This window comes from Copadichromis virginalis, linkage group LG17, assembly GCF_057382275.1.
Source record: "Copadichromis virginalis isolate Kocher_CV1m ecotype Utaka linkage group LG17, C_Virginalis_male_GT1.1, whole genome shotgun sequence".
NCBI classification, from domain to species: domain Eukaryota; kingdom Metazoa; phylum Chordata; class Actinopteri; order Cichliformes; family Cichlidae; genus Copadichromis; species Copadichromis virginalis.
This window is the reverse complement of record NC_140634.1, coordinates 15,641,003-15,660,560: the sequence shown is the minus strand read 5'-3', so window position 1 is coordinate 15,660,560 and position 19,558 is coordinate 15,641,003. Positions and strand designations below refer to the sequence as shown.

General features: G+C 41.3%; 1 protein-coding gene across 1 annotated transcript in view; it reads left to right on the top strand.

Annotated features, from left to right (window-relative positions):
- LOC146689144 (protein Niban 1-like) overlaps positions 1-3,925 on the top strand; it is a 29,700-nt gene extending 25,775 nt beyond the window's left edge. The window contains exon 14 of the mRNA XM_085436986.1: positions 97-3,925. Within this exon, the coding sequence (XP_085293112.1) occupies positions 97-1,310 (1,214 nt within the window). The 3' untranslated portion in view covers positions 1,311-3,925. The remainder of the gene's footprint in view (positions 1-96) is intronic.
- Positions 3,926-19,558: the final 15,633 nt, after the last annotated feature.

Here is a 19,558-nt window from a genome sequence, read left to right as displayed (position 1 = left end):
ACTAATAATGGCAACTTAGCAACACACAGCCTTTCCCCAGACACAGGTGTAGAGTTACGTCTAATCGATCCTCCTGTTTGTTCTGTCATTCTGCAGTGGTGAAGGAGGCAGCCAACCTAAAGAAGTACAACTTGTTCACAGACAAGCGAGACCTGACCAGTCAGTCTAGCCTCTCTTCCTTGCCAGCATCTATTCCTGGCAGCCCAGCCATGACACTGGCTTCCCTCAATAAACCTTCTTTAGAGCCGCAGCCTTCTCCACTTGCTTCTAATGATGTCTTCGCCAGCTCCCAGAAGCAAGAACAGCAGGAGGAAGGGAAAGACCAGCTTCAGAGTGAGGCCTTAAAGGACATGATAGTGGGTGAGACACCTCTGGGGAAGGTTGAAACAGGGGTTGGTACTAGTTCCTCTGGCAGTCAGGAATCAGACCTACCAGCACTTAAAGCAGAGGATGTCATCCAAACTGCTGCGGAAGAAGCAGGAAGCAATAGTAACCTCAACAGCCCTGATTTAATAGAGAACATGCCAGAGAGCTGCACAAATGATACAGCAGCAGCAGTTCCAGCGATTGTGATGCATGAAGATGTGATTTCTGTCAAAACAGAAGAAACTAAGACAGCTGCTGAGCCTGAAACGAACAGCGCAGATGCTCCACAAGAACCTCCCACTGCTGTAGGAAGTATAACAACAACAGAAGCACCAAAGCAGGCAGAATCTCTCAATGCTTCTAACCTTTCAGCAGAAGGAACTGAATCCTTGCCTGCCAATACTGAAGCAAAGACACAGTGTGAGAACCCAGAAATCATGGTCGAGGCTCCACCTAGTGGTGAAGCACTAGGAGGAATAGTCCTCAGTGAGAACGTAGGGGACGCAGAACCAGTTGCTTTCTCAGAGACGAGCTCTCTGGCTGTGTCAGTGGGAAGCGAGTCTCATCCCTCAGATGTTGAGTCCACAGATGACGTGTCAACATCCTCAGACATTTTGGAGGGCGAAGCTAACATCAGGAAGTCACCAGTGGGTTCAGGAGATGCTACTGAGGACATAACAGCAAGTGACAAGGTGCCAGTCCAGACAGAGGTGAAGAGTGGGACTGTCATTGGAACTGGAGCCATTGTAGAGGTGGAAGCAGAGGAGGTGGAGAAAATGAAAGCATCTCTGTCTAGTGAACCCGTTCAAGAGGAGACACCTTCCAGTCCTGCCCAAGCACGGCCTCTGGACTGCGTCAAGGAGATCCGTGACCTGGTGGTGGAGGTGATTGAGGTGGAGGAACCTGTGCAGCATTACCCCAGCGGGATCTCCAAAGAAGATTAAATATTCCAGTAGTTGTCACTTCTATATAGAACGGCTTCCACTTCTGATACCAGTCTGTATCCATTATATTTAAACGCGACCATGTGACAGATGGGAAGCCTCCTCAGCTTCCTTCCTATAAATATGCATGATAGCATGATTATTTATATGAATAAATTAGTCTTGATTTCAGCTGAAAAGTGGCTAAACCAAAATGTCTTCTCCACTCAGTGACTTGGACAGGGCTTTTTTTAAACACTACAACTCTTAAATTATTAAAAAAAAGAATTTAGAACAATTTTATAAGTGAAGAAATTTCTGTAAATTAATCTGATATGAAGGATCAATGCATTTGGGATGGGGTTCATATGAGTGTTATGTTTGATTATAAGGGCCATAAAGAACACATTTCCTCATTTCTGCTCTTCTTTCCAAGAAGAAAATGGATGAAGTGTTTGAGTGCAACTGATTCAAATATACTTTTGCAGAATACAGGTTCAGTGCTAATGGTGTTACTTTTTTTGTTAAACCTTTAGTTAGCAGCTTGTCATTTATACCAAAGATAAACACCAAATGTAGCATGTTTTTTCTGAAGTAGTGTGACTGCAGGGAAGATTTTCCTGCTGTCTACTGAAAGTGTGACTTGGCCAGATGTTGTTTCTGAGGGACGATGCTCCACTTAGAAAAGTTGTATTTAAGGTGTCCGCAAGTATGTGAGGGTCCCCTTAGATCAGAGTGATGTAACCGGCTCCTCAAAGTATGAGCACTGGGGGTGGGTGGATCGTTCCAAATGTCGATAGTATCTAAACCAATGCTGGTATTGGCATCAGGTCATGAAAAATATGCACTATGAAAAATGTCTGAATCTTTTTGTGTTGATTGTCACATATATTTTATTTATATCCTGTAGCACATTTACACAATAGAAGTTGACTCAAAGTACTTTACGTACGTTCCAGGTCTCAAGAAAAAGAAAAAACAAGATGGGAAGCAAAAATCACACTGATCTCCCCGACATAAGCTTAAAATACTGGCCCTGTATTTATTTGGTATTTTCAAGTTTCAGGGTGTTTGGAAATCACTTTAACAGATAATTTAACATACACATACAATATTTACATTATTTCTCCTTATTGTGATTTTTTAAAAATTTAAATATCCACCTAAATACTACTATGGATCAGCCTAAAGTGCATCTGTAGTACATCCACGTTGCCTTAGATTTCACCAGATATACAACTGGATGCAGTTGCTATAGAGACTGGTCTGTAAATCCATCCATTCATTCATTTACTTCCTCTTATCAGGGGACATGCAGAGGAGTATGTGTGTGTGCGTGCATGCGTGTGTGCATGTGTGTGTGCGTGCATGCATGTGTCCATGCATGCATGTATTCCTAACAGTGCCTGTTTATAGCATATTGACCGTAAACTGTCCACCGGCTGAATATGTCTCATTAGTAAAAGCCTGTAAATACATATATTAAACAAACTTTCCCTGAAAGCTTTTCGTGTGAAAACTTTGTGTTTTGGAAACAATTGATAAATACTTTTATCAGCCAGTAAATCAAATGCAGCAGAATGATTTAATCATTTATTATCCTCAGCATTTTTAATGAACCACAGAAAAAATTTGACTGTAATATTATTTTCTGATTTGATATATTGTCATATTTCAGCAGTACTCCAGGTGCATCAAGGACAAGCAAAATAAGAAAACATCAATATACTATTTTTCAAATGTTCATATTTAAAACGGATTGTTCACAATAAAACGATAAAAGGCAGTTAACAACAGCATAACATTAATATAAGTAAAATATCTTCCAGTGCTCAGGTGAGAGATCAAGTTTGTTTCAAGGCTAATTTAATTAATTGTGCAGTATTATAGGTTTGTAGTAGACGTGTTTATCAGGATGGAAGCTCTCGGAGTGATTGATCTCCTGGGATTTGAGCTGAAGAAACAAAATAGTCACTGAAGGACAAAAGGAGATGAGGAAAAAGAGTTACACTCTTTGATACAGGTAGAAAGTATTACCTGACTGAAAGCTATGTTGAAGAAACAAGTGCAAGGTAGTATGTCTTGAAATATATGTGCTGTGTTTTATAAACCTCATTGTATACAAAAACTGACTCCATCTCTATTTTCCTATGCAAATGTCCAATGGACTTTTTACGCTACTTATCATAGCAGGGCAGGCGCAAAGTAAGCTTGTGTTCAGCGGTGAATCAATCGAATCAGAGCAGTGAACAGAAGAGAGGGAAATCGGCAAGCCGGTGCTTTAACAGACTAACATTAGTCACAGCTGCCTCACAGCCAGTGTGTCAATGCAGTGACGTCCAGAAGTCTGAGGCTGCATCAAATGTGTGTCATGTTTTAACGTGAAGCTGGAAATAATGAAAATATTTGAAAAAGCTTGGGGGGGAAAAATCCCAGACAAACAATGAGGTCTGACATGTAGAACGAAGAAGAAATAGTTTAGATTCGACTTTATTTTAGGTCAGTAATCAAAAGGAGGAGATTAGCGTTCCCAGAGTCATATCTTGTTCAGGTTAAGCAGCACTGAGAGTGAAAAATGGGAGAGAAACACATGATGATTTTTTTCCTCTTGACTTTTTGTTTTTAAAACATCCTTAGACTGCATTTATTTAACAAAATAAACATATAAAAAAGGCTTGCAGTCTGGTTTTGCTGTCTTCCTGCTTTCTTCCTGTTAAAAGTGAATTATTCAGATTAATCAGAATTTCAGATTGTTGTAACTTACTCTCTAATATTTTAGAGTATTTATCTTAGAACATGAAGTGCTTTGAGGAACTTCAGCTTGTATAAAGCAGAAATTCAATTAAATGAAATACAGCTACTGCTGTTTTCTCCCACAAGAAGAGTAAACGCAACTGGATAGAGAGTGAGACAGACTGTGAGCTGCATCTTATCAATCAGCATCAGCGTTGATGCCATAAATGAATGACAGTTAAATACTGTTAAACGCACACCACTAGATGGCGCTATGACACCAAACATCTCATAAAGAAGCCCCTCCATCAGCCCTACCCGTCCACTCACTCAGTCATGGTATGGGACTTTAAAAAAGCCTCATAAAAAGTAAATGCAATATTCATCTACAATGACGCATACATTGGACATCACAGTGACTCTATGAATTACACTTCGCTAATAGCTGGAGGGGTAAACATCAGAGTGGCCAAGCCATAAAAACCAAAGATATGCCAAAAAAACAAAAGCCCCACCATGATGAGAGCGAGGACTGACAGCCAAGCCTAGAGGACCTGGCTGCCCTCCTCAATAGGGGCCTGTTGAGGAGCAATGATAAAGGGCTTGTATCTACACCATATAAATCAGTTACTATGGGGCGTGGATTTGAAGGTTGGGGGCTTTTTTCATGCTCCATCTTCTGACCAGCTGCTTGGAGTTTGAGCCTGGTGAAGGGGTCAATGGGTTGGGCCCGGTTGCCTTGTCAGGACAGAGCAGCTGATGGATAAAGCAGGCTGTGATGGATGACGCCACATCTCGCAAATTCCTTCGTTCTTCAGTGGAAGTGGGAGAATTCTGCTACCCAGCCGTTGTCCTCTCCTGGCCTTCTAAAAATACGAGCTGTTTACTTTGCCCCTGCAAGCTCCTATAATGACATGTTGTTTTTAGCCAAATCACTTCCAGCGATCAGTTGCTCAGCTTGCAGCAACACCCACCCAACCCCCACTGGGTTCATCTCCTTGCTTGATGTTTTGCTTTTGCCCCCTGCCACTTCACCTCCTCCACAATCTTCCTCTCTCTCCTCTTAGGGTAGAAATATGTCTTTTTATTTTCTGCACGCTACGGTTGTCAGGGGGGGATTTGAGAGCCAGGCTAAAGGTGGCTGGAGAACCACTGGAGCTCTGAGTCACACCATCCGCATGCCTGTCTACCCTTTTTGTGGCTTTACTGGTTACACTTACCGGACCTCGAGGCTCTGTATAGGACCTGTATGAGTCCTCCTGGTTTACTTTAGTCATTTACTTATGATATAAAAGTTCTAAAACTGCAGGTTTGAGTGAAGACCTAAGCTTTGGTATTGATTGAGGTTCGTGATATCGACTGAGAACAATGATCTTTTTCATGCTGTAATCTGTTGCCGTGATGGAAAAATGCCCCATTTACTGACATCATGTTGGAGATGATGTGAAGTTCATGTCTTATGAACTTCAAGCTAACTTTTGTTTCAATTCATATTTACTACAAAACTCATTCACACACAGTTATATAGAGCCTAAGCTCTTTGTCTAATACACACTCACACCTCACTTCCTAATGGATATGATATCAAAACTCCATAATTAAACTAATTCGCAGTTGCCATTACTGGCATTTGTCCCTGTTAGTTAATGAAACATCCTCGACCTCATTAAGATGCACCTGATTAAAACGTAGCCTCATCTCTTTATTTATTGTGTTAGTAAAATTAAGTATTTGATGTCTACCGATTTGTTAAACTTGCTTTCTGAAACATCAGTATAATGAAATACATTTATAAGTTAGGCCTTTTTTTGTCCAGGTAAACTTCTTATCTATACTGAAATTTATATTAAGGTGCATAAAGTGTGTGGCTCAGGTGGTCGAGGAGATCAGCTACTGATCGGAAGGTTGGCTTCTCCAGTCTGCATTCCAAATATCTTTGGGCAAAATACTAACATTGGAGTGTGAATGTTGGTTAGATTGCACTTAAGTTTAGAAGTGCTTGTATGAGTGGGTGTGAAGGGGGTGAATGAGGCATGTTGTATACAACGCTTTGAGTACTCCAGGAGAGTAGAAAAGCACTATATAAGAATCAGACCATTCACTCTAAATGTATGGACGACTTGATTTAATTCATGTCAATGTAGTAAGACCTAAATAGGAGTTGGTACCAGCTAAGTTGTAGCTTTTAGTACCAAAACAATCTCCCATGTTAAAATGCCAACGTTACCAACAGAAATAACATGGTGGTAGTGACACAGGCAGCTGTAGCTGCTGGGCCTCATCAACACTACTTCAGCTCATTAAAACCTTTTGATATGTTTGTGAAATTGGTGGCTTATGGAGCATTTTTATGTAATTATGTGACAAATAACACGACTGCTGTGTGGTAAAGAAACCTCCAAGACGTTCATGCTTCAGTTTTGGTGAGTGAAATTGTTGTATTTTATTAGTTGGTTTATTAACAAATACATGTGTTTGTGTGTAGATGACAACTTCAGCATTACACCCTGTGATTGTTTGTGGCTCTCTAAAAAAGCGTGGTAGAAGCCAAAATGCTAAATGTGAAGTGTAAAGCCAATTGGTGAGAGTCATGGTTGTTATGATGGTTATCTTTTATAGTGCAACAGCTTAAAAAGCAGGCTAAACTGAGAATCGAAATATGTTTTGTTCTGTTTTTTAAAATCAGAAGTTAACCCATCCGAGTGATTTTACAATATAAGTCACATTCATTTACTCAGACACACATTTACGCTGCGTTTTGCTCAATGCGCAAACAGCTTGAGGGAAATTTGTTGTGATTTGTCGCCATAAAACTAAAATTGAACTGAATTGAACTTTGTTGCTGAAACATGCTGACAAAACGTACGTTTTGGTATTGTGACAATGGGATCAAACCACAAACCTTCCAGGCAGTGGATAATGATCACTTTGAAAACACTACAGTTGAAGAACCTGATTTATCCAACAGGTCAACTGATGCTTTTCCTATTTCTGTCAGTGTAGCGCCTCAGAATATCTACTACATTTTTTTTAGGATGTAACTGAGATATTCTATAAGCCCAGCAGGACTGAACACCAGAAATGACACATGACATGGCTGCTGTAAGCTCTGATATTTGTGATGATGAAATATGGAAATCAGCCTGTCTGCTACATTATATACATCATGTGTGTTGTGAGAAGCTGACAAAATGAGGGCAACAAAATGAGGAGGGTGGCAACTGGGATAATGGGGCCCAGTGTTCTCATAGATGTCTGTTTGGCCTCAGAGGAGAAGCCCGAGCAGAATATATCATACTGGGAAAATTCTCCTGGAATGAACAGGAAAGGGAATATGGCCCTTTTCCTCCTTTGGCGTGTTCTCCTTCACATATGTCTGACTCTTCCAGGGTTTCGCTTTGAACTTTGCCTGCTGTCATTGCTCAGGTCACGTCTCCTGACAGCCCCTCACTGTTAGACGGCCCCAAGCAGTTAGACCTATTTTTTTGTATTTGCATATACTTTACTCTTGCATTCTTGTACTACATGTATTAGTCCTGATTTTTTTGCACCTGACCAATTTCAGTGGGCAGGTTTTTTGTTTGTTAAGTTACTCAACACTGATGTATGAATCATTCAAGTAGGAAATAATGCACAAACTTCAGGGATGAACCAGCGTTAGGTCAGATAACAGATAACTTGGCAAAAAAACTATTTCAAACTCTGTCTTCATACATTTTCTTTATAGTGTTTAACACATAGTTTGTTGTTTCTTTAGCATTAAAAATGATTTTTCATTACGAAAAAGTTAAAACAGTTTGACAGGCATTTATGGGGCGATCGTGGCTCAAGAGTTGGGAGTTCGTCTTGTAATTGGAAGATGGCCGGTTTGAGCCCCGGCTTGGACAGTCTTGGTCGTTGTGTCCTTGGGCAAGACACTTCACCCGTTACCTACTGGTGGTGGTCAGAGGGCCCGGTGGCGCCAGTGTCAGGCAGCCTCGCCTCTGTCAGTGCGCCCCAGGGTGGCTGTGGCTACAATGTAGCTTTCCATCACCAGCGTGTGGATGACTGGATGTGTAAAGCGCTTTGGGGTCCTTAGGAACTAGTAAAGCGCTTTACAAATACAGGCCATTTACCATTAAATATTACCAGTGATCCTCAAAGTGCTGTTAGCCAAAATTGTGCACTGTGTTCTTGCAATTTTAAGGAACAAGTTGAGGATAAAGGAACAAAAGAAAGAAGTGGCATGCCTAAAAGGTTCGACAGCAGATGAGCAGTATCTGAAAGTCTTCCCCTTAAGAAATAGGAATAAAGACCTGACACGGGACCTGCAATTCATCTAGCCCATGAACAGATCCATACAGTGTGTGTAGAGGCCTCATCAGAAATGGTCACAGTGTAAAGGTGGCTGTCAAGAAGACATTCTTAAGGGAAACAAGGAGAAAAAGATGAGGCAAGCCAAATTATACAAGAACTGGACTGAAAACATGTGGCAAGAGGTCTTGGTTCAAATTGTTGTCAGTATGTACAGAGAAGGTCAGGAAGAGGTACAATAGTGCGTCTACAGTCACCCTTAAAAACACACTGGAGATTCTGTTATAAACCATTTCAGCTATTGGTCTTGGGAACTAAATTGATGGAATTATAAATGTAGAAAAGTATCATGAGATTTAAAAAGCATGCAATAAAATGTCTGATTGGCAATGGCTTCATTTTTCAGCATGACAGTGATCCCCAAGACCCTGCCAATGCCGCAAAAACATACATGGATTTTGCAAAACAATAAAAAAATACAGGATAAAGATGGTCATACCAAATATGGTAAATCGACTGGTTCTTATTTAGCACTTTTTGCCTCTACCCGAGCACTCGAAGTGCTTTGTACAACACGCCTCATTGATCGCTTCACACCCATTCATACAAGCACTATACGGACGTGCTTTCTATCTAACATTCACACAGATTAAACACATGGATGCACTGGAGAGCAACTTGGGGTTAGTTTCTTTTGCTGAAGGATATTTGGCATGCACACCAGGGATCAAACCACCACTTTCTGATTAGTAGGTGACCTGATCTATCTCCTGAAATACAGTTACCCCAATATTATTGACCTTTAAACTTGTTTGAATTGTATAAACTATATTCTTGCCTTGGATACCACATTTCCATGATTAAATTAAGATTTATTTTCATGGTTCATATGAAATCATCAATAACATTATATCAGCCTCATTACTACTCTGCTAATAGTACAAACAGCTCATTATAATACAGGTGACTGAACAAGAATGTGTCCATTTTCAAAGGCCTCATTCACACTCTGTTTCACACATAGTTTAGAGCAGGCAGCAGATCTGGTTTTGATTATTATGTTAACCTGGATTCCTTAGAGTACAGGGGCCAAATTAAAACAGCCTCACAGATGCCAATTCCCCTGGTGCTCACAGTATATTTAAAAGGTATCAGTAACAAACCTGGGAGAGAGACAAGCGACAGAGGGAGGAAGGAGAAAGAGCAAAAACAGACAGCAGAGCAATGAGCGAAGGGAGCACTGATTGGGATTTCACTCTGGTTCTTTCCAAGTTCCAGTCCTTTCAGACTGACTCTGCAGTGGATTCAGCTAGTCACAGTCAGCTTCTCAATGTCAGCCAAACTAAACAATCCTTGCTGGTAGAAGCAAAAATAAATAAATAAATAAATAAAATAATTGGCAAAAAGTACTGGTTCGCTAAATAAGACAAATTACTATGAATAAACTCTCTGTTTCCCTGACTATTCATCATCTCAGCAGCATATCGAATTAACTGGTGCTTAATACTGGGACTACAAAACTGAAACTTGAATTTACTGATAACAGGATTCCCTGGCTCTAGTTTCATAGTTTCACAGAGGAATGAGAGAAACCTGGAGAGTACAACAAGAACATGGTGACACAGAGACAGCCGGAGAATGTTTGTTCTCAAAGCTGGAGCAATGCTATTGAGTGATGTCTTCTGGGATTGGCGAGGGGGGCTGTTGATTTAGGCCCGGGATGGTTCAATAACACAGATCAGTGAATGGTGATTCGAAATAACAGTATGAAAGTACTGCTGCTGGACGAGCTGACGGAGTCACTGAGAGCTGAAGGTAAACACCTGCAATTCAGTGCTTTCACACAGCCAGTGTTTATGGACAAGGCAACCTGCCCTGCTTACAGCTGTTGTCATACACTCGCATTCACAACAACGCTGCATACATTGCTGTGTGTTTTAGTGAGCTGGGTCTCTTTAGGAAAGGTGTTATAAAAAGGATTTTTGGTACTGTTGGCATGGAAACAAGGACAAATAAGGGTTAAAGAAGTTAGATTTTTAAATAACATTTTTAAGACTATTATCATTTCACATCCAAACAAACCATACAAAAATCTCAACAATAATCAGCTAATATCAATGTAATTAAAATATTAGTGTTGTCCAAAACAGATTGTGATCATTAGTAACATCCCTCTTAAGATAATTTTGATTTGTCAGTAAAGGAAACATAATAGCAAAGTTTTATGCCTGAATTTTTGTTGTTTCTAACTTGAGCTACTAATAGTACTCATCTGTGGTGCAGGACTAGAAGAAGGTATACTTGCCAACCTTGAGACCTCAGAATTAGGGAGACATTCAAAAGGGCTGTTGGGGGGTGAGGATATACATATACATACAAATACTTCTTATATTGACTAACTACTCCTTAAATTGTTGAGATGTTAGCTCTTTATACTGGGAGTTATAGTGGGTAATAATATCAGGATGGTCCTGTCACAATTTGTTCCCCCTGTGTAAATCACGGACAAACAGTATCCCACATTCTTGATTTGTAGGTCAGAAACACTTCTTATTATGACGTATGACTCCTGAAACTTTGGAGGATTTAGCACTTTATATAGTAAAGTAACAGGAGGATAAAAATAATTATCAGCCAAAATGTTCTTGGTTTGTTAAAATAATCCCATCCGATACCACATGACAACAATAAATGTATAATTTTCTGTTGTAACCCTCAAACTGAATGGTAATGGTACTAATTTTTCACTTTTTCACTAAACTAAAACATCAGTACTTCTTGCGTGCTCCCAATGCAGGGAAAACAAATTCTGTCTGGGATACCTACTTTGGCAACACAGTTCTCACCGGCTCTAGTGACCCTCGACCTCCCAGCTAGCTATTGAGCTGGTGGGTAACAGACGTCTCCGAAAACGTTGGAGCACTTTTGCAAATATGTGATATCTTGATAAACAGATATTTGAAGTTTGCACAGCTACATTATACCTGAAAATATCTTAGAAGTTTATTTTGTGACCCAGAAAGAGTAATAAGAGTAATATTAAAATTTAATAGCGGTCGCCATTGTTGGAAACTGAAATTGGCTGGGCCTCGCTATGAATTCTGAGATATGGTGGGCCGTGAAGGATACACTCGAGCCATCCTTCAAATTCGGGGAAAAGGAGGACGCATGGCCTGTCTCAATCCGGTCTTTAAGTGAAGATCCTTCTGGGCCCAAAGTACTCTGCATTTAATAAGGCTGTTGTGTTTTTGACATGTTTTAATGCTTTGTATCTTGTTCTATTTAATTTCAACAAGCCCCTAAAAACAGTCAGTAATCACTGTCGGCTTCTCTCAGTTTTTATTACCGCTAATCATTTTAAAGCTCGGTTTTTAAAGTCTTACGATGTAACGATAGCCCAGCCTATGCAGCAGTATATTAATGACTAACCTTGTATTGTGGATGGATTATCTCGGTTGTTCTCCTGACTGAAGTTTGGTCCGTTTACAGCATTTACAGTGTTTATTTAGGTGGAAGCTAGCGAGCTAACTCCCTGCTAACTTCTAACTCCACTGAATTTCATAAATTCTGTTTTCATGGATGCCTGGATGTTTAACTTGGTAGAGCAGCCACAATGATCATTTTATTACAGACGAAAGGATTTAGACATTTTTTCAACTCTCAGTAATGTTGCAGTGATTGTGTGACTTAGAGACCTGTAGAGGAGTTTTGGACCCAGACATGGGTAATGACGGCAGACTTAAAGACCGGATATGCGTACTTGTGCATACTTGCATTCTCGTGTACTCGCGATATGTCATCAGTCAGAAACCAAGTACTGTTCCAACTCAAAGTACACATCAAGCCAAGAACGCAAAAAATTCCGGATGTGTTCTCGCTCTGCCCGTTTTATCGAGCATGCATCGGTGGTGACTTGTGTGTACTTGGTACAGCTAGATTCTGATTCTGATATCCCAGAATTCATTTCGTCCAAATCTCAAACCCAGAGGAGCGCAGCTAAAAACTTTTAAATATTACTCTCTCTGGGTCACAAATGGGGCGTCGTGGCTCAAGAGTTGGCAGTTTGTCTTGTAATCGTCTTGAAGGTTGCCGGTTCGAGCCCCGGCTCCAACAGTCATTGTGCACTTGGGCAAGACACTTCGCCCATTTCCTACTAGTGGTGGTCAGAGGGCCTGGTGTCAGGCAGCCTCGCCTCTGTCAGTGCGCCCCAGGGCAGCTGTGGCTACAATGTAGCTTGCCATCACCAGTGTGTGAATGGGTGGATGACTGGATGTAGTGTAAAGCGCTTTGGGGTCCTTAGGGACTAAGTAAAGTGCTATACAAATACAGGCCATTTTGCAAAATAAACTTTTAAGATATTTTCATGCGAGACTGTAGTTGTGTGAACTTCAAATATCTGCTTGATTTATCAAGATATCACATATTTCCAAAAGTGCTCCGATGCTTTCGGAGACATCTGTTGCCCGCCAGCTCGATAACAGACCGGGAGGTCAAGGATCACTAGAGCCCGGACTCTAGTGAACAGCGGCCTCCCGCACATCGTTTTCAAATCCCCCGCGGTCTTTCGCTACTCAAGTTAAACATGATGCACAAGTCTCTTAGATAACTTCTACATGTTAATGTTTGGTTTATTTCAGTGTTTTATTTGTTCCTGAGTAAATCGATTTGGCTGAGATTAGCTGACTCTGAATTAAACCTAACCTTAAAAATATTTTAATTCAGGAGGAAACATTTTCACCGGGAAGAAAAACAGCATGTTAATACGTGGAGATTCTGAAGGCTGCTTCAAAAATGATCAGATTATGTTTTAAATATTTGTTCAGTTCTCTTCCAAACTCCTGCAACTGCAGCCCATGAATTTGGACACCCCCTAAGTGAGCCGGGCCCTCCGAAAGCCGGGTAGGCCGGAAGTGAGCGACTGTGAAACTGGACGGTCTAGCCCTCAGATTTACATCAAGAGCTCTCTCGATGTAGTTAAACTCTGCCGTCTGCTCCTTGCTATCTAAAATATAACCGGACGCTGGCATAAATTCTCAACCATCTCACACTTCTATTTAATCAGTTTTCTGTTTGACGTTTTTTCAGCTGTGTGAAAACCTCGGAGGAACCCACCCGAGGGATTAATAGTTTTATTTAATCTAAATTAATCACTTTAATCTCAGCCAAACCAATTTACTCACGAACAAATAAAACACTGAAAAAAGCCAAAGAATAACATTTATCTAAGTGACTTATATATCATGTTTTCCCTGAGTAGCGAAAGACCGCAGCAGTTTGAAAACGATGTGCCGGGAGTTTGCTGTTCTCATCGGTGTTCTGAGAAACTGTCCTACTTTGACAAATCGTCCTGCCCATATTATAATTTGACAGTGACTTGTGACTAAACCTAACCCCAACCCTAATTGGGCAACACGGGATAATTGGAAACCACAAGGTGATTTTGGCATATAGACGTAACAAAAACCTCAGGGATTACTTAATGAGGGCGAGACTTAGCCCGGCACAACCAAAGAAAACCAGAAATTCATCTATACCATTTGTCAAATTAGCATATGTTAAGAACAGGACAAGAAACAGGTTGTACAAACTCTCACAAAATTTTAGTCCTAGGACCTCCAATTGCGTTTACATGATTGTCTGTACAAGATGCCACATCCAGTACATTGGGGAAACCAAAAGCTCAATTTCCACTCACATGTGGCAACATAAATATAACATTACACATAACAAAGAAGGCCATACTCCTCTTGTCAGACATTTTATTCATTCATGGATTATCCAATTAACCTATCCCCACAAGCTGCATGTCTTTGGGAGGAAGCCGGAGTAACCGGAGGGAACCCACGCAAACACAGGGAGAACATGCAAACTCCACACAGAAAGACCCTGGCCTGATGGTGGAATTGAACTCAGGACCTTCTTGCTGTGCAGCAACAGTGCTAACCACCGTGCTGCCTATCACGGTTTACAGTGACTTAAAATTGCGGGTATCGAAGGAAACTTCTTCTGGACGGATGGTGAAAGAAGGAGATGTGAAAAGAAGTGGATCTGATTACTTAACACCTTGGTTCCTGGAGGTCTGAATATTAGATGGGGCTAAGACACCATATGGAGTCTCGCTCATAGAAATTACAAATAATTGGCGATGATAAAATAGATCTAAATTGGATATTACTCGCATTGTGAATCCTATAGGAGTCTTAAAACCCCCTTTGGAATTTGATTTGGCACACACATCCAATCTAAAATCCAAATCACGTCCGATTCTAGCCCCAACCCGGGAAATTGGCCCTAACCACAACCATCCATCACACCTTGCCACCCACAGAAATACCCCCCCAATCCTATCCCCAACCCTGAGGATTGCCCCTAACCACAACCATTCAACACCCCGAACCACCCAAACAGGAGCCCCCAGGCCCTAACCTTCATCAGGTTTGGTAAGGACCTTAAAACACCGAACCAGAGGCCCTACCCTATTTAAAAAACCTTTACTAATCCCCCGCTAAGATTAAAACATTTTACAATTCTGGAAAACCTTTCTCATAAATACAAAACACTTCGTATAATTTTAAAATCATTATATTCAACAAAAGGCTGAAAACCTAAGGGATTGGACACTGACCCAATACAGAGGATGAGTGACACAGGACATCACTAGACAGGTAGTTAGCACACGATGGTCTGCTGTTTTGATCACAAACAGTCATTTTATTTTGTAGTGACTTACTGTTGAATGTCAAAAAAAGAAAAAAATATAGGTCCAATAGTTAGTGTCATGTTACAGCTGTGTGCAGGCAGGAAAAGAACCCAAATGCAGACTCAACTGAGGCGGGAGTGAAAGTCAAAAAGCAACTTTATTGCTGAACAGAAAAACCATACAAAACCTAAACTGGGCAAAATCTAAGAAAACACACACACAGGACTCAATACTGATACAGAACCAAAACCTAAGAACTAACAAGACATCAAGAAATCAAAGATTAATAATATAAAACGGAACACACTGGGTCACCGACACAGGACCGTTACAGTTAGTGGTTCTCCATCATTTCTAACCACTTACTGTTGTGCAAGCAGAATTTTTCCATCTGGATCTTTGCAGAGGGCCCCAATCCTCATCATGCTTCTGAGGACAGAAAAAGATGAGATAGGAGGGGTAAGAAAGAAGATTATGCAACCACCCAAATCCCTGGACTATTACAGTGTTACTCAGACCTCCCCTCCCCTCCTTCACCCTCCACCTTGCACTAGTCCTGACATGTTTTGTCACCAAGAGGGTGACACAACATCATGACACAGAATTTGATTGAGCACTTAAAGGTCCTTCAGCATTTCTTACATGGCTAATTTCATATAAATAAGCTGACAGCAGGGCTAAGGAAGCACATAACAGGTTTTGGGAGCTTTTGAACATATTCCTAAGGAAATACACCCAGGCTAAGAATATCATTGTGAATTGGGCCTGTGTCCCACTTGGAGCATCTATAAAGTTTCACATGAAACCATCACTATGTTAATGTGTATTTGTACATGAGCAGAGCTGCAATGATCAAAGGCAAGCATTTCAGGACTGCGCAGTTATGGCGTGTGCTGCCAAAAGGATCCCACATTGCCAAGCAATAATGATGTGTGTTTGTGTCCACAGTTCTGCTTTCTCTCTCACCTCTGCTGTCCAGCTGCTGACACACTCCAGAGCCCCAATGGCTACCTTTCATGTGGTTCACAACTTAATAGGTCTCACTGATAATTTCAATGAAACACTTCCTTTGCCCTGTTGCACTGCCTGTCTCTAATCTACAGCTAATTATGTTGATCTGAGGTCTGGTAGTGATCACACACTGACTGGGAGCTGACCACACGTGTCAGTCACAAGAAATTCATCAGTTAGTTAATCACTGATGTGAAATTTGAGAGAAGCTCTGACTTAAAGAGAGGATCAACAGAGAAAATCACTTTTGAATAGAAATCATAAATGTTCTTATATAGTGCTTTTCTACTCTGAGCACTCAGAGCATCTGTTGTAGGAATGCTCCACAGAGTGCAGAAATGCTAGCGCATAGATTGAAGTTCAGTGAATTGGTTCTGGAATTTGAATTTAGATTAATTATTACATTTTTGTTGTAGAACAATAAAACATTTCTTTTGTAATTTGGGCTCTGATTCAATTTAATAAATACAACGAAAATACAGAATTCTGTAATATACATCACATTATAACAGTTCTTACTTGGAAGATTCAATTAATTCAAACCTTTAGTCTTCTGATCTTAGCAGTATAAGATCTTTTTGACACTGAAATGATCGACAGATCCACAGAACCCTTTTTATTTTTATGTAATTTGTTGGTTTTATTATTGTATTATATTTATTGTTTTGTCCGAAACTGCTCAGCACAGTTTCAAAGAAACCCATGTCATTTCTCAGAGATCCATAGCAGGAATCATATTTTTGTGCATGCCTCTGTCATGATAAATTACAAACATTCAGATTTGAGTATTAATGTTAGATAGAAAGCACTTCCGTAGAAATAAAGTGCTTCTATGAATGTGTGCTTCAACAGTGTCACAGTACTGTGTCTCTCAGACCAGCAAAAAGATATTGCAGAGATATTGGCGGGTCCATCATGCTGAGACAGATTCCTGATCATCTTCATCACCCATACATCCTTCAGCTTTAACGCCCGCTTCATCGGGATCTTCAGGCCATACTTCAGATGGAGACTTTAGCTGAGAAAATTAATCGTTGAGGAGATTTTTCTTGACCGAACCCGCCATCAGTACTCCTACCGTTACTGGCGGGCCCGCCCTTTTGCTTGCGATGGGCAGGTGGCAACAACATGTCCTTTGCAACTGCAGTGTGGGCACTCACCAGCGGAGATTTGCCGTTGCCGTTCCGCAGCAGAGAGATGAGAGCCGCCTAGCTGCATGCCCCGTGCCCGGGAGAAGCTGGATTCAGGCGCGACTCCCGCTCCTAATTGCCCCAGTACCTCATGGGAGTTTCTATTAGTTTCGTTGCGACCGGCGGGCCAGCAGCCGCTCATCCACCTTGATGCATAAAGACATTAGTTCATTGAATGAAGTTGGCAGGTCATGCATAATTAGTTCATCCTTTAAATCCTCACGAATGTTATTCAGAAGCACGCTTCTCAGCGCTTCCTGACCCCAGCCCGTTCCTTCAGCCAAAATTCAAAAGTCAATTGCATAATCAGACATGCTCCGCTTACCTTGTTTGAAGTTTAATAGGCGGAGTGCAGCCGTTTTTGCACCGGAACCTTTGGTAAACACATTCTTAAATTTAGACAGAAAGTCTGTATAGGAAATCCCAGGGTCAGAGTTCAACACAACCTGGGCCCATTTCAGTGCACGATCCCTCCGCAGTTGTACAAAAATGTCATTTTCACTCCGTCATTATTATGACAACGTCGCTGCTCTCGAAAGATCAACGACCACTGAGCTAGAAAACTGACACATTTGTCTGACTCACCCGAGAATGGCTCTGGAGTGGGCAGGGGTCCCTCCGGAGATGGTGTGGCTACCGAGGTGGGCTAGCCGCCGGGGACGCCTGAGGGGCTGCGTTCCCTGGCTGTGCGTTGCTTTCCAGAGGTGTTATGTGGGCGACAGCCTGTGTTAACGGAGCAATCTCATTCCTCTGTTGCATAAGCATTTGTTTGTGGCGAGCTAGGCAGCCAGCGCCTGAGCCACGGGATCCTGACCTGACCTCCATGATGGCTGGATCGTTTTGTCACAGAGTTTGAAATGGACTCAGGCGCAGACCAGAAATCCTTGGCAAAGAAGACAGTGCGTTTATTTACAGTGAAACACCAGGTGACGATATATACACAGAGCTCCTCTCCTCAGCAGTTTCTTTACACACACACGCTCCCTCAGCTTTACGGGGAACAGGTCCAGGGCTGTCTCACACACACACACACACACACACACACACACACACACACACACACACACACACACACACACACACACACACACACGAAGAATAACACAGGTCCGCCATCATAAATAGTGCTTCAATCTAGGGCTGGGTATCGTCACTGATTTCTAGAATCGATTCAGTTCCGATTCACAAGGTCCCAAATCGATTCGATCCTCGATTCGATTCGATTCGATTCGAATTGGGGAGATTTTGCCACAGACAGTCAGAAATATTATAGTTCTGATCACTTATCAGTACATATCGGTATTTTTATATCTATAAAAAGAAAGCTGACACTTGTGAGACTTTATCAAAGGTGTGAGCATCACAGCAGATTCCTTTGTGTCAAAGTAACTGAGGATAAAACACAGAAAAACATGAAGGTGGTTTTCCTGGTCTGGGTTTTTATAGAAGATGACCTTAAAAATACTGTGCAGTCAAAAGCGAAGTGAAGCAAAGTTACAGAGGTTCGATTAGAGACACAGCTAAGGATTTTGCAATTTTGCATAATTTTAAAAAGTTTACATTTGTTCAGTATTGAACAGCAGAAATGAGGCTTTCTTGTCGGAAGTAAGTAAAAAAACAAAAAACAGCAGCCGACACCGTAGACTGGTTATTAATAAGTAAGTGAATAATGCAAAAAACAGAGATTTTTAGATGGGAAACTATTCCTGAGAGAGAGAGAGCTCTACATGAAGTGTGATTTTATCGTGGTAGAAGCAAAACAGCAAAAGTAAGAGGAAATTCGTGACAATGTTTATGTGAAGCGAAATGTGAAGCGTAGTTTGGATCGTCTTTGGCTGCTGGTTCAGTCAATATTGTTTGGAGAGAGATAAAACCTGCAGCTTCAGAATCTAGCGCAAAAAGGTAAACACAAAGCGCCCGCCAACGCTTCAAAATCAGTGAAGCTGTCGGCTTTCAGCCCCGACGGTGTGTCGTCTCACCGATTCTGATGCGTCGGCAGGTTTGTGTTTAGCTCTTTGTGCAGAATCCGTGTACCTGCTCTCATTTACTGTTTTAGCTGTTTGGCGGTTGTAGAAATTTTGTGAGGTTTAAATAAAATAAATTTATATTTTAAAAACGATTCAGGATTTTAATGAATCTATATCACGTTATTCAAGCTAGAATCAATTCTAATCGATAAATCGATCATCAAAACCCACCCCTACTTCATTTCGCTGGGATCAGCTGCAGGTGTGACGGTGAGCACAGGTGCTTGGGCCAGGGGCGGGAGCCTGTAATGAGCACCGCTCATTACGAAAGAGAGAGGTCAAAGAACAAACAAAACGTGTTGCCTACCACAGAGT